This window comes from Rana temporaria, chromosome 4 (genome assembly GCF_905171775.1).
Source record: "Rana temporaria chromosome 4, aRanTem1.1, whole genome shotgun sequence".
In the NCBI taxonomy this organism is placed as follows: Eukaryota; Metazoa; Chordata; class Amphibia; order Anura; family Ranidae; genus Rana; species Rana temporaria.
Window position 1 is genome coordinate 460,959,294 of NC_053492.1, and position 14,907 is coordinate 460,974,200.

Sequence of the window (14,907 nt, forward strand, 5' to 3'; positions counted from 1 at the left end):
TCTATCCAAAGCACCTTGTAGGGAACCCAGACTCCCTCACGTGAGGCCACCATGAACAGCTGGATCAATGTTTAGTTATGCAGGTTACAGGGAACCGCCAACAGTCCAGCTCGGCAGCCCTAAACCATATGTTACAGTTTGCACGAATGAGGGCCGAGGCCTAAACTTGTTGGCAAAGTAACTCTTCCTGTATAGCAACTCTTCTGCTTTGCAGGTAAATAATGGATTCCAAGCAGAAGCAACCCACCATCATTGCATTCTTGATGAAGAGGTGCAGGCTGCCCAACATCCACAACATCCAGAGAAAGCTACAGAATGTTTTTAAGGATGACACTATTGACAAGAGGAATGTCTTGTCATTGGTGACTCTTGTCAAAGGTGTCATCTCCGTAAACATCCTGTAACCTTCTATGGATGTCGGACAGCCTGCACTGTTCCTTCATCAAGAACTCAGTGAGAACACGTCGTTGCTTCTGCTTGCAATGGAAATCCATTGGGCACCATCCATTAATTAAATGCAATGTAGGGGGAAAAAAAGAAGGAAAGAAAGAAAGAAGAAGAGTTACTATAGAGACAGAGTAAGGCAGCCCATAGATGATTCAATTGTCCTTCTTTCCACCACAGATGGAAGGAAAGAAAATCCCTCAACTGACACTGACTGCATTGATTGGGAATGCCTCCCGCAGCGTTATTGTGTTCTGCTGCCAGGGAGCCTTCTTGGATGACAGAATACAATGATAACTGCTAGTGACTATAGCTGCCAGCAGTAATCGTATGGAAAAAAAATCAGACAGGCCGGTTATACCCAAGTGGGTACAATCAGCCTGCCTATACATGGATCAAATCTTGCCGTTCATCCTGAACCGGCCAAGATTCGATCCATGTATGGCCAGCTTTGCACGACCAACATGTGAAATTTGAATGACCTGTGTAAGTTAATAAAAAAAGTTATTCACACATTTGCATTACTTTTGGTATAGCCATAGCTCCCAACTGTCCCTGATTTTGAGGGACTGTCCTGGATTTGGAACAAAGTCCCTCTTTCCACCTCAATTGTCCCTCATTTTGGTCTGATCTATACAATTGTATATAAAATGCACATTTTATCTTTTAAAAAAAGTGTTTCCCAGCGCTAAACCTTTCATCCAATTTCTAAATGGCTCCATTTGTAAATTTCAAAAGAAAGTATAAAAGAATAGTAGTGGTGAAAAAAAGCACTTGTGGGTTTAACTAATCTTTTTCTGACATAATGCTCCTTTAAGGGGGCGTGGCAGGGTGTGTGTCCTATACCTACATACTTTTCCTAATAGGTGTCCCTTATTCCCATCTTAAAAAGTTGAAAGGTATGGAAAAGTCCTCTTGTATTACAGGTAAAAGCAAGAATAAATAAACTGAAGCTGGGTGCATACAAGTCTTCGGAAACAGACGTTGCTTTTCATTGCAGTCAGCATGTTTCAATGGAACCCCCCCAAAGACATCAATATTTAGTACGGAGCATGGAGGTAGTAGAGTATAGTATAGTATGCCAGGTGGTGGCATAAAATAATAAACGTGCATATGCTGAATATTTTACCCACAAAGGTGTACACTGTACAAGAGGGACAGAACTCTGGATAGACGGTCTACATACTTTCCGGGAGATCACTGGTTTTAGAAAGCTGTTCCAGTTCCCAGCCAAGATGTAACGACTCATCCATGCTTTGCTTCTGAGCCATTTCTAGAGACATGTTCTCCTCCATCAGCTCTTCGATTCTCTTCCTGTCTATATCACGCTCCTGAGAAGATGGGAACACTATTAAGTCCAAGCTGTATGCAATCCATAAACAGGAGATCAATTTAAATAAATCAAATGCAAGTACTCACACAGTATTAATGTATAATATTTATACCAAGATTTATAAACATGCATATGACGGATGTCCAGCTGTAGATCCTTTTTTTATTAATAAAGGACTTTTTTTCTACGGTGTGTGTGTGTGTGTGTGTGTTTTTTCCAACTATTTACACTTGCTTCGTGAAATGGTAGGGGTACAATGTACCCCATTACCAATTCACATAGGGGGGGGCAGGATCTGGGGGTCCCCTTTGTTTAAGGGGTCTTCCAGATTCTGATAAGCCCCCCACCCGCAGACCCCCACAACCACCGGGCAAGGGTTGTGGGGATGAGGCCCTTGTCCCCATCAACATGGGGACATCCTCCCCACGTTGAGGGCATGTGGCCTGGTACGGTTCAGGAGAGGGGGGGGCCGCACTCTGTCCCCCCCTCTTTTCTGCGGCCGGCCAGGTTAACGTGCTCGGATAAGGGGTCTGGTGTGGATTTTTGGGGGAACTCCACGCCATTTTTTTTAAATTTGGGGTGGAGTTCCCCTTAAAATCCACACCAGACCTGAAGGGTCTGGAATTGATATTTGGGGGAAACCCAGCGACATTTTTTTTTTTTTAACTGACGGCGGGGTTCCCCTTGATATCCATTCCAGAGCTGAAGGGCCTGGTAATTGAAATTGGGGGGACCCCCAAGCTTTTTTTTTTTTTTTTATGAATGAATTTTCTCTGAATTGCCATAGCCGACTATTCATTATAGCCGCAAGTCAGTTTTAAATGTCTTTTTTTTCTTTCAGAAATGACACTTTGTGCAGGGACAGTTCTATGTACGGGAAACATGCGATATTTCACATGCTAACTTTACACCCCCCCTAGGTACAAAATTGTAAGGAATATTTCACGTTTACCGTTTTACTTTTAGCATTATTAAAGCGGGGGTTCACCCAAAAATAAGTTTTTAACATTACATTCAGCCAAGTTGTCCTAATGACAATCGGCTGTTTTTTTTTTTTTCGCACATACCTTATTTCACCGCCGCTTCCGGGTATGTCTTCTCCGGGACTGGGCGTTCCTATCTGATTGACAGGCTTCGACCGTCACATACTACGCGTCACAAGTTGCCGAGCGTCGGTGCGGCTCTATACGGCAACTGCGCACCGACGTTCGGCTTCTTTCGGCAACTCGTGACGCGTAGTATGCGACGGTCGGAAGCCTGTCAATCAGATAGGAACGCCCAGTCCCGCAGAAGACATACCCGGATGCGGCAGTGAAAATAAGGTATGTACGGAAAAAAAAACAAAAAAAAAACAGCCGATTGTCATTAGGACAACTCGGCTGAATGTAATGTTAAAAATTAATTTTTTGGGTGAACCTCCACTTTAAATTCACTGCTCCCGGAAAAACAGCCATTTTTAAAACTTTTTTGCATTGATACATGTTTCCTGGGACAGGACCCAGGTCCCCAAACACTTTTTAGGACAATAACTTGCATATTAGCCTTTAAAATTAGCACTTTAGATTTCTCCCATAGACTTTAACAGGGTGTTCCGCGGCTTTTCGATATTTCCGCGAACATCACAAATTGTTCGTTGTTCGCCGAACAGGCGAACAAGCAATGTTCGAGTCGAACATGAGTTCGACTCGAACTCGAAACTCATCCCTAGTGATGACTATGACACTATCATATACAAACAAAAAATAATACATTACGTATATATATGCACACACGCACCATCTCCATATCATGGATCTTAGCTTTGAACTGTATGTTCTCCTTCTCCAGCTCATGCAGTTTATCAGAGCGACCTCGTGACCCATCCAGCTGGTCTTCCAACATGATTTTTGTTTCTAGAAGCACCTGATTGTCTTCTTTTAACTCCTACAAAGACACATAATTATAATTTAGAAAGAATATTATTACTAAGGGGAGCAAATGATGACATAATAATTGGTACACTGGAAGGAGGTTTAGTAAATATAAACGGCTAAATACCTTTTCTCATCAGCAGTATATAGCAGTCTTGTGACTTCTATCAGTGTCTGGTTAAAGCTTGTAGGAGGAGTTTTCATTCTCCTCTGACTGTCCTAGGAGGCTACAGGACCCCTGGCCCTCTGTGTGGACAGCGCTGATTAGCCCTTTGCTGTTCACATGCTCTCTGGCCCTTTGCTATTCACATGCACTCTTCCAAGAAAAAAAAACTCTAGCAATACACACCAAACTCAGCACGTGCAGAGTGCCTTCAAGGCTCTGTTCTATCAGGGGGGTTGAGGACAGTAGCAGAAAAGGAGGATCAGAGAAGACAGGATCCAACAGCCTTTTTTCACAATGCAGATGATTAACCCCTTAGGTTCCACAGTATGTATAACAAGCATACATTACTGCATATACAGACTGTTTTTTACAATTGTGGGTTTAGTAACACTTTAATAAATCGATAAGTGATATACTCACAAACACATGATAATGACAAGCGGATTATAAAAATCAGATAAGACTGCCTCCAAATCCACACAAGTTAACATTGGAAGACCTTCCAGCGTCCATGCGCCATACACATTTCGAGGAGCTCTGATGAAGAGGGTTTGTCCCTTGAAACATGTAAGCTGCATTGGATGCTGAAAGGTCTTCCCATGTTACCAGTTGAGCAGTGTGGATCTGATTTTTATAGTACACTTGTCATGTGTTTGTGAGTATACCACTTGTTTTATCTACTTTTAATAAAATTATTTAGCTGTAATGCACTAGGCTGGTGTGCCCTCTTTTGTTGTGTAGTGTTGTATAAAAGGATACCCACAAGTCCTGAAGGGGGCAGCAAGGCACACCAGCGCTAGATTTGGAAGCCAGGGAAGCAGTCAGTGTACCAGGTCTTAAAGCCACAAACGCAGGAGGTTGTTCTTTGGACATAAAATGTTGTGGTGCCAGGTTCAGCAGCTTTAAAAAGGGACTAAAGCGGATTGTTCTCCTTTTATTTATGGGCACAGCTTTAACAGTTCAGGTTGTCTAAGGCTGCATTCACATCTGAGCGTAGCGTTTTGCTGTGTTTTTTACCGCGATTTGCCGCGACAAAACGCCGCGTTTTTTACCGCGATTTTTTACAGGTTTAGGGTCACCAATGTAAAACGCCCAAACGCCCAAATTCGAGCGACAAAAAAGGGTCCAGAACTTGTTTGGGCTTCAGGCATTCGGCGTCAGGCGTTTTGTAGTGGAGATGTGAACCATCTCCACAGAGAATAATGTATTTTTTCCTCTCTAGCGTTTTGGGGCGTCGCGCTTCAGGCGACAAAACGCTCAGGTGTGAATGCAGCCTAAGATGTATTCAGACAAGGACCACTTACCTCTACCCTGGCTTTGTAAAATTCGATGTCATGCATCCGTTCTTTATACCGGTTGACTTCACTTTCAAGCTTGTCAACTCTTACAGCTTTTTCCCTGAGTGCGTCCAGCTCATCTCTATACATACGAGCAGACCTGGCATCGGCCAACAGATTCATGTTCTACAGAAACAGAGTCGGAAATATGGAATTAGCCAACATTTATCGCAATCAATTCATTGGTTTCATAACAAGCAGGACAGCATCTCTTTGTTTAACATTCATTGGTATGGGAGTCCAGAACCGCAACTTGAATACAAACTGAAGACTTCGTTATCCTCTGGCTGCTAAAGATCACCATGCTGTCCTCCCATAGGAAAAATACCGTATTTATCGGCGTATACCGCGCACTTTTTTGCCCTGAATATCAGGGCAAATCGTGGGTGTGCGATATACGCCGATACCTGCTTCCCGCGCCGAGTTTGAACCACTGCGCCGGCATATACCGAGCGCAGTACACTCGGGCAGGCTCGGCTCCTCTCGCGGTCACATCCTGGACGTACAGGACATGACCGAGAGAGGAGTCGAGCCTGCCCGACTATACCCGAGTGTACTGCGCTCGGTATATACTGGTGCAGTTGTTCAAACTCAGCGCGGGAAGCAGGGAGGACACCGCAGAAAGACGCCGGACGCGATGAGGACGACACCACCGAAGCCGCAGACGGACGCCGGACCCGACAAGGCCGCCGATGGACGCCGTGCAATACACCAAAACTGTAAGTACTAAAATCTTTTTTTTTACAGGAATGCGGGTCCACTTTAGGGTACCCCGATACCCCGATAAATACGGTAGATCAGCCCAACTAATAGCAAAAATGTTCCAAACACGGAATGCACATGCTCTCTCCCTCTGTAGTATATGCTCCTCAGATTCTCCAAGCGAGAGGTGTAGGGTGGCTTGTACTGGCTTTAAGTGGTTTTAAGCTGTCCCTTAGGCTCTTTTCACACTGGGGCGTTTTTCGGGCGTTATTTAAGCGTTTTTTAAGGCACCTTGGCGTTAAAAAAAAAAAAAAAGCCTGTAAAGCGCCTGAAAGAAGCCTCATCTGCAATCCCAATGTGAAAGCCTGAGTGCTTTCAGAGCCCTTTCACACTGACAGCGCCCGAAAAACGCTGGTAAAGCACCGCTAAGACCCTAATGTTTTAGCGCGTTTTTGCAGTGCCTCAGTGTGAAAGGGCAAGGCGTTTTTACAGCGCTTTCAATTCATTTCAATGGAGAGGGGCGTTTTTGGAGCGTTTTTTTTCTGCGCCCAAAAGCTGCTCCAAAGATGCTGCTTGCAGGACTTGTGTGAAAGGGTCTATTGAGATGCATGGAGAGCGTTTTATGAGCGTTTTAATATCGCTATTTTTAACACTAAAACGCTGTAAAAACGCTTCAGTGTGAAAGGAGTCTAAGTAGTAAGCAAACAGGGTATTGCACCTTGCTGCTTCTCCTCCATCAGGCTCTGGGGTGTAGTAGTTCTTACTCACCCAGTCCCTTTCAGGTGATTCCTGAAGCTCTGCTGCACAGGTTGGCTTTAGCCAAGAGTGTGAGGCTTCATCTGCTGCTCTCGCTCTTCCTCTGGCTCATTCTGTCTGCCCGGGGGAAAAGAACCCTCCAGAAGTTCCAGAAGCCAGGTAGGTAACAGACTCTGCCAGCAAACGCTAAACAAATTAACCGCCGGCTCCCAACTAAATTTTCCTACACTGTACAGAGAGGGAGCACTTTTTTTTTTTTTTTTTAATACCAGTGTCTCTTTAACAGGGTGTCCAGACATCCCTGGATTGAGGACACTGTCCCCGGACCAAGTCTGTCCCCGGTTTTGTCCCTGGATTGGATTTGAACAGGGGCTGGGGCAATTTCAAAGACAATCAGTGCAGAATAAAAGAAAAAAAAATCTGAACTACACCCCCCCCCCCCCGCTCTTACTAGCTAAGGGGGTGTATTTTTTCCATTATCTGTGCCCCTTTCTGATGATCATGAGCTGGTCGGAGGGAATTTTTCTTCAGTTTCGGGTGCATGCCCATTCAGCTCCACTTGTTCTTCTGCTTTGGCTCAAGTCCCCAACCAGCCACCTGACCGCTTATCTCCCTGCCTTCCCTGGCGGAGTGATCTTCCCCCGCTCCCCACCCAGTAGTAGCCGGGGGCCCGCAGAGTAAGACTTGACAGGACGTGAGGCAGGCAGCGTGGCGATGGACATAGAGTCACTGATTGTCACCATTACAAAAAATCTGGTCACCTTACTCTTTAGGCCAATATGTATTTTTACTATAGGTTTTGGTAGTACTTTATATAGGACACCTGTAAGGATAGCTATTACCTGTCAAAGGCTGAAGCTACCACGCAATACAGAATGATGCCATAGCCTGTGGGTGAGCATATTGTTCATGATGCTGGCGTGGGAAGCCCTTTCCTGGACCTGGAGCTAGACAATGGCTGCCTTCAGTGCCGAATGGGAGGCTACGTGGTGGCATCAACAACCACATTGACAGGTTCCTTTCACTTTTATTTGCTCCCTGCACACCATGAGAACTTTTTAACATGATCTTGACCAGCAATCTGACACATGTATTTTGGTACATAATAGAACATACTCTACATCAGGGGTCTCCAAACTGCGGCCCGAGGGCCAGATGTGGCCCTTTGCTAGCTTTTATCCGGCCCTTGGGGCACTATTACTTCCATGATATCCCCAAGGGGATACTATTCCTCCTCCTATTGACCACTAACCCTGAGGCCATATTTATTTTCACCTATGCCGGGCCTGGGCCATTTTCTGCCTCTGCTGGCCACAATCCGGCCCTCCTTAAGTCTAAAGGACAATAAACTGGCACTTTGTTTGAAAAGTTTGGAGACCCCTGCTCTACATGGATTTATAAACTGTCTATACATAGCTTCTGCCCTAATTTAATGTCATAGAAGATTCTACTGTGACCTCTCACAGAATATAAAGTCATGGGAGATCCTCCATGAACTCTCACATAATATAATGTCATAGAAGATTCTACTGTGACCTCTCACATAATATAAAGTCATGGGAGATCCTCCATGACCTCTCACATAATATAAAGTCATGGGAGATCCTCCATGACCTCTTACATAATATAAAGTCATGGGAGATCCTCCATGACCTCTTACATAATATAAAGTCATGGGAGATCCTCCATGACCTCTCACAGAATATAAAGTCATGGGAGATCCTCCATGACCTCTCACATAATATAAAGTCATGGCAGATCCTCCATAACCTCTCACATAATATAAAGTCATGGGAGATCCTCCATAACCTCTCACATAATATAAAGTCATGGGAGATCCTCCATGACCTCTCACATAATATAAAGCCATGGCAGATCCTCCATGACCTCTCACATAATATAAAGTCATAAAAGATCCTCCATGACCTCTCACATAATATAAAGTCATAAAAGATCCTCCATGACCTCCCACATAATATAAAGTCATGGGAGATCCTCCATGACCTCTCACATAATATAAAGTCATGGGAGATCCTCCATGACCTCTCACATAATATAATATCATGGGAGATCCTCCATGACCTCTCACATAATATAAAGTCATGGGAGATCCTCCATGACCTCTCACATAATATAAAGTCATGGGAGATCCTCCATGACCTCTCACATACGCGGTATAGCTAAAAAAAAAAATCATCTTGCAAAAATAGAGACAGACTGCTGAAGACTGAGGAGTACACGGGGCACTTAACTCGCACCTGGGAGGGATATGTGCTCATAAATAAGTACTGATGTTATGAATATTTGAAACCTACCCAATCATGGCTTCTATCAATTCAGCATCAAGTAGGAACAATTACCCAGCCTTCACGAAACCGGGGCGCACCATGCTGACATATTTGGGATAATTTCGATTGAGTACTAATGCTGGATGCAAATGCCACACATCCATCTTCATCTACAAAGACAAATATAGAGTGTGCCATTGCCGACCTTCTTAATAATATGTTAGTCGCTTGGCTGTCTCTGCCTTCCATATTTTCTCAGTCACCGACCCAGAAAATGCACACAAATGAGGAAAAAGTCAGACCTGATCTGCATACTTGTTTAAAGCATTAAAGTCATTTCTCCAGCATGATAACCAATAAACTAGTATTTTCAGGAGAAGAGGTCAGCAATGGCAACCTCCCTATTTCCTCTACCCGAAATTTTGCATAGAGTACGGGAGGGATGGAATAATCTTTTGTCCCCCTTCTGTGAAATGTCGTGTTGTGTAGTCTGTGGAGACAATTATACTGACCATACACAGCTGGTATTTCGGCCAATTCTTGCCGTCTCAGATGGGATTTCGCACCACTCGGTTATACGAAAGTTATTCAATCAACTTTATGCAAAGGAGCCATTGGGAAAATTTTCAATGAAACACCACCTGCATCCAATCCGATACAGGCACTGTTTAGGTATTTAGATTACAATAGGGCGGTAGGGGTGGCTCATCCGTCTGCGCTGTAAGGCCCCTTTCACACTGGGGCGGGGGTGGCGTCGGCGGTAAAGTCCCGCTATTTTTAGCAGCGCTTTACCGTCGGATTTGCGGCGCTATTCGGAGATGGGGTTAAAACCACCACAGAGGCGCTTTGCCGGCAGTATAGCCACGGTACCCCATTGATTTCAATGGGCAGAAGCGGTGGAGGAGCGTATACACACCACTCCTTCACCGCTCCAAAGATGCTGCTAGCAGGAGTTATTTTACCGTCCTGCTAGCGCACCGCTCCACCGCGTTTGCAAATGCGTGCGGACAAAACCCCTGTTTTCAACGCATACTGTTAGACAGGTTAATTGGTTGTTCTGCAGGCTGGTCGGTAAGTAGGCTTGGTTTTTCCCTGGGCATTCCCCAGGTTTTGTTGTTATCTGCTTTAGCCTTCCAATGCCACTTACTGCGATTGCCAGCTATAGATGGGGGCGGTGGACACGTTTATGTTTCACCTGTGGTGCTTATATTGGTTCAGCAGTGCACCAACACCTTTGCAGCCATTGTGCTATATGCTGGGTGTTTGGTGTGCTCCTGTACCTTTAAGGATGGGTGGCTCCCCTTCAGTCCACCTGCCCCTATTTATCCATTAGAATGAATGTGCCTCCACAGTGGGGACGCTCATTGTTTAGTGTTAGGACCACAGATTACAGGGTGCCTTGGCGCGGCTCTGTGGCTAAAAACCCCTGTTTTTAACGCATACTGTTAGACAGGTTAATTGGTTGTTCTGCTAGCTGGTCGGTAAGTACAGGGCCGCTGATAGGGGGGGGACCACCAGCCCTCCTGTAGGGGGCCCCGGCACTCAGAGGGGCCCAGACAGCAGGAGGGTTGGTGGAGAATAATGCCCTCCGTGTCTCTCACCCAGGTTTCTCCCCCTCTGCCAGATTTTAGAGAGGGATAATGAACCTGGCCAGCCGCCGCTGAGCTCCTTCCCCTGCCCCGAGAGGGGGTTGTGCTAGGAGGGATTTTTGGGAATGTGTCCTAGGAGAGGAATTGAAGAAAGAAGATTTGTGCTGGGAGGGGAGATGCGGGTGATTGTGTACCAGGAGCCGATGAGGGAATTCGGGGCTAATAGGAGGGATTGGGGGAATTGTGCGGGCAGGGGAGATTTGTACTAGGAGAGGGAATTGGGGTGGCATTTGTGTCCATTAATAATTTGAAATGATTTTCAAGCATTTTTTTGTGAAAATATTGTATAGAATACCGTCAGGTGTGTGTGTGTATGTGTGGGGGGGGGGGCCCCAATCAGGTAGGCTGTACGGGGGCCCCATGATTTCTAACAGCGGCCCTGGGTAAGTAGGCTTGGTTTTTCCCTGGGCATTCCCCAGGTTTTGTTGTTATCTACCGGGATTATGGCCAAGATATCAGTCATAACCCCGGTACCATTTTTCAGCAGGTGGCCAGCTCGCTTTCTGCAGAGAAACAATCACACGGTGTGGCTAGCTGCTCCCATAGGCAATCAGAGAGTTTGATTGACTCTATGGCCTTGGAGGAACGAAGCAATGTTATGACGTCACTTCTGGTCCAGGCTTGAAAAAAAATTAATAGCAACAACAAATATATATAAAAAAATTATCTTTTGCCTTGTACGCATATGTAAACGGATGTGAGGTGGCGCCGCATTAGAGCGAGAGCAATAAATCTAGCTCTAGTCCTCATCTAACTCTAAATAGGTAATCTGTAAGGGAGTTTAAAGCGTTGCCTAGAATATATGGAGGAAGAGAGGAGGCAACATAGTGTAATACCATAAAAACAGCTGTAATCACACGTCATCTGGGGGTCTATTACACGAAACGCGTCGGGTTGACTCCATTGCCGCCTGATTTTATACTACATGTGCTGTAACTTCATTTTTATGTAAGTGCAATTGCCCATTAAATTTCAGCTGTTTTTATGGTATTACACTATGTTGCCTCCTCTCTTCCTCCATATATTCTTCTTTGAAGAGCCATTGGTGCATAAGGAATCCATACAGAGACCCCTTTTGAAGTTTTCATTCAAGCCTGTTTGACTCATGAAATATATGTTTCTTTGAGTCCACGATTTCTGGTAAGCCTGCATCCTTATCGGTGGAGGTATTTTCTATCACACTTAAGAAGTCACTTTTCACCAGCATTTTGTTTCATCACTTTAATGTTTAAGTTATCACCGATTCGTGACACATGGTGGATGTTTTGCTAGTCATAGCTATATATGGACATTTGATCACGTTGCCACTTTGGACTTTTGTTCTTATCTTGTGTGATCCTACTGGATATTATATACACAGTGACAGTGGCGACAATGGGCACAGTGGCAGTTGCATCAATTGGCACAGTGGCAACACAGTGACAGTGGCGACAATGGGCACAGTGGCGACAATGGGCACAGTGGCGACAATGGGCACAGTGGCGACAATGGGCACAGTGGCAGTGGCATCAATTGGCACAGTGGCGACATTTGGCACAGTGACAGTGGCGACAATGGGCAGAGTGGTGATAATTAAAGGGCACAGTGGCAACAATTAAAGGGCATAGTGGCACAGTGGCGACAATTGACACAGTGGCTGCGTTTGATGGCATTGCACAGTGGCTACGTTTGATGGCATGGCACAGTGGTGACGATGGCATGGCACAGTGGTGACAATTGAGGGGCACAGTGGCTGCATTTGATGGCATGGCACAGTGACTGCGTTTGATGGCATGGCACAGTAGTGACAATTGATGGCACAGTGGCTGCATTTAATGGGCACAGTGGCTGCATTTAACTACTTGCCGACCGCCCACCGTCGTTATACGTCATCACTTTAGAGATGAATATCTCGGTAACGGTAGCAGCTGCTGCCACAATCGAGATATTCATCTCTTCTGTGGGCGGCCGTGTTAACGATAATGGCGGTCTCCGCGGCGAATCCGCCGCGAGATCGCCGTTATCGGTGGCGGGAGAGGGCCCCCCCCCCTCCCGCCGCTGTTCCGCGCCCTCCGCCGCTTACCGGAGCCGTCGGTAGCGGCGGAGGAGATCGCGACCATCCGGATGGTGAGCGGGGACGAGACTGAAGGAAAAATCTCCTTCGCCCGTCCCCATAGCTCCGCTGGGCGGAAGTGACGTCAAAACGTCAGTCCCGCCCAGCGTCTTAAAGAAACATTTTTTTTTTTGTCATTTGAAAAAATGACATTTCCAAATTTTTTTTTTTTTTTTTGCATTTAAGCCTAAATATGAGATCTGAGGTCTTTTTGACCCCAGATCTCATATTTAAGAGGACCTGTCATGCTTTTTTCTATTACAAGGGATGTTTACATTCCTTGTAATAGGAATAAAAGTGATAATTTTTTTTTTTTTTTTTTTCAGTGTTAAAAATTGTAAAATAAATAAAAATAAATGCGAAAAGCAAAAAAAAATTTTTTTAAAGCGCCCCGTCCCGACGAGCTCGCGCGTAGAAGCGAACGTATACGCGAGTAGCGCCGACATATGAAAACGGTATTCAAACCACACAAGTGAGGTATCGCCGCGATCGTTAGAGCGAGAGCATTAATTTTTGCCCTAGGCCTACTCTGTAACTCAAAAAATGCAACCTGTAGAATTTTTTAAACGTCGCCTATCAAGATTTTTAAGGGTAAAAGTTTGACGCCATGCCACGAGCGGGCGAAATTTTTAAGCGTGACATGTTGGGTATCATTTTACTCGGCGTAACATTATCTTTCACAATATATAAAAAAATTGGGCCAAATTTATTGTTGTCTTATTTTTTCATTTAAAAAAGTGAATTTTTTCAAAAAAAAGTGCGCTTGTAAGACCGCTGCGCAAATACGGTGTGACAAAAAGTATTGCAATGACTTCCATTTTATTCTCTAGGGTGTTAGAAAAAAAAAATATATAATGTTTGGGGGTTTTAAGTAATTTTCTAGCAAAAAAAAATGGTTTTGTCTCGTAAACACCGACTCTGAAAAACAGGCCCGGGGCTAAAGTGGTTAATGGGCACAGTGGCTGCATTTAATGGGCACAGTGGCTGCATTTAATGGGCACAGTGGCTGCATTTAATGGGCACAGTGGCTGCATTTAATGGGCACAGTGGCTGCATTTAATGGGCACAGTGAGGCTGCCACTGGTCATTAGTACAATGACTGTATATCTTTAGCACTGATCACTGTATTAGTGTCACTGGTGATGTCAGTGGCAGTTAGTCAGTTTCCACTAAATGTCAGTGTCAGATTGCCTGCCGCACTATTGCAGTCCCATTATAAGTCGCTGATTGCCGCCATTACTAGTATATAAAAATAAATAAGTAAAAATTCCAGTAAATATCCCATAGTTTGTAGATGCTATAAAACTTTCATGCAAACCAATAAATATACACTTATTGTGATTATTTTTTTTTTTTACCAAAAATATGTAGCATATGTACAACCACTTTAATTAATATGTAGAGAGTTTATGCTGTGGAGGTCCTACAGTCAAGGATTAGAGCTTAAAAGCCTCCCATTTTGTTGAAGACTTTAGGTTCTTGGTGCACTTACCATGTCTGATGCCGTGTACACACGATAATTTTTCGGCATGAAAAAAAAAAAAACGTTGTTTTTCGGCATGTAGAAAAAACGTTGTTTTTCCAACTTCATCATTAAAAGGACGTTGCCCACACACCATCGTTTTTAAAAAATGCTCTAGCAAAGCGCGGTGACGTACAACACGTACGACGGCACTATAAAGGGGAAGTTCCATGCGGATGACGCCACCCTTGGGGCTGCTTTAGCTGATTCCGTGTTAGTAAAAGACGATTCGCGCTTTTCTGTTACAGTGTGATGAATGTGCTTACTCCATTACGAATGGTAGTTTTACCAGAACGCCTCCCGTCTCAAAATTGCTTCTGAGCATGCACAGGTTTTTAACGTCGTTTTAGCCCACAAGCGATCATTTTTTACAACCCGAAAAACGACATTGTTTAAAACGTCGTTAAAAATGCAGCATGTTCGGAAAAAAAAATTGTCGTTTTTCAGAACCCGAAAAATGATGTGAAGCCCACACACCATCATTTTAAATTAAATTTTTTAAAAACAAAGTTTTTTTCATGCCGAAAAATGATCACGTGTATGTGGCATGAGACCTCCGCATGCAATGATTTCTTTACTTTCTAATCTTTACTTTAATTAACTCTTCATTATTCACTGCGAGCAGAGGTTGTTTTTTTTTCTTCGCAGGGGTAGTTGATCAATTAAATTTAATTGTTAAAAAAAAAAAAAGAGAGAAGATGAGTGTGT

General features: G+C 44.4%; 1 protein-coding gene across 6 annotated transcripts in view; it reads right to left on the bottom strand.

Annotated features, from left to right (window-relative positions):
• CCDC88A (coiled-coil domain containing 88A) overlaps positions 1 to 14,907 on the bottom strand; it is a 317,092-nt gene that overhangs the window by 158,819 nt on the left and 143,366 nt on the right. For all 6 annotated transcript variants that reach the window (XM_040351671.1, XM_040351670.1, XM_040351668.1 and 3 more), the window contains exons 10-12: positions 5,158 to 5,316; positions 3,554 to 3,700; positions 1,631 to 1,775 (exon numbers count right to left, since the gene is read on the bottom strand). In XM_040351671.1, coding sequence (XP_040207605.1) covers positions 1,631 to 1,775; positions 3,554 to 3,700; positions 5,158 to 5,316 — 451 coding nt within the window. The remainder of the gene's footprint in view (positions 1 to 1,630; positions 1,776 to 3,553; positions 3,701 to 5,157; positions 5,317 to 14,907) is intronic.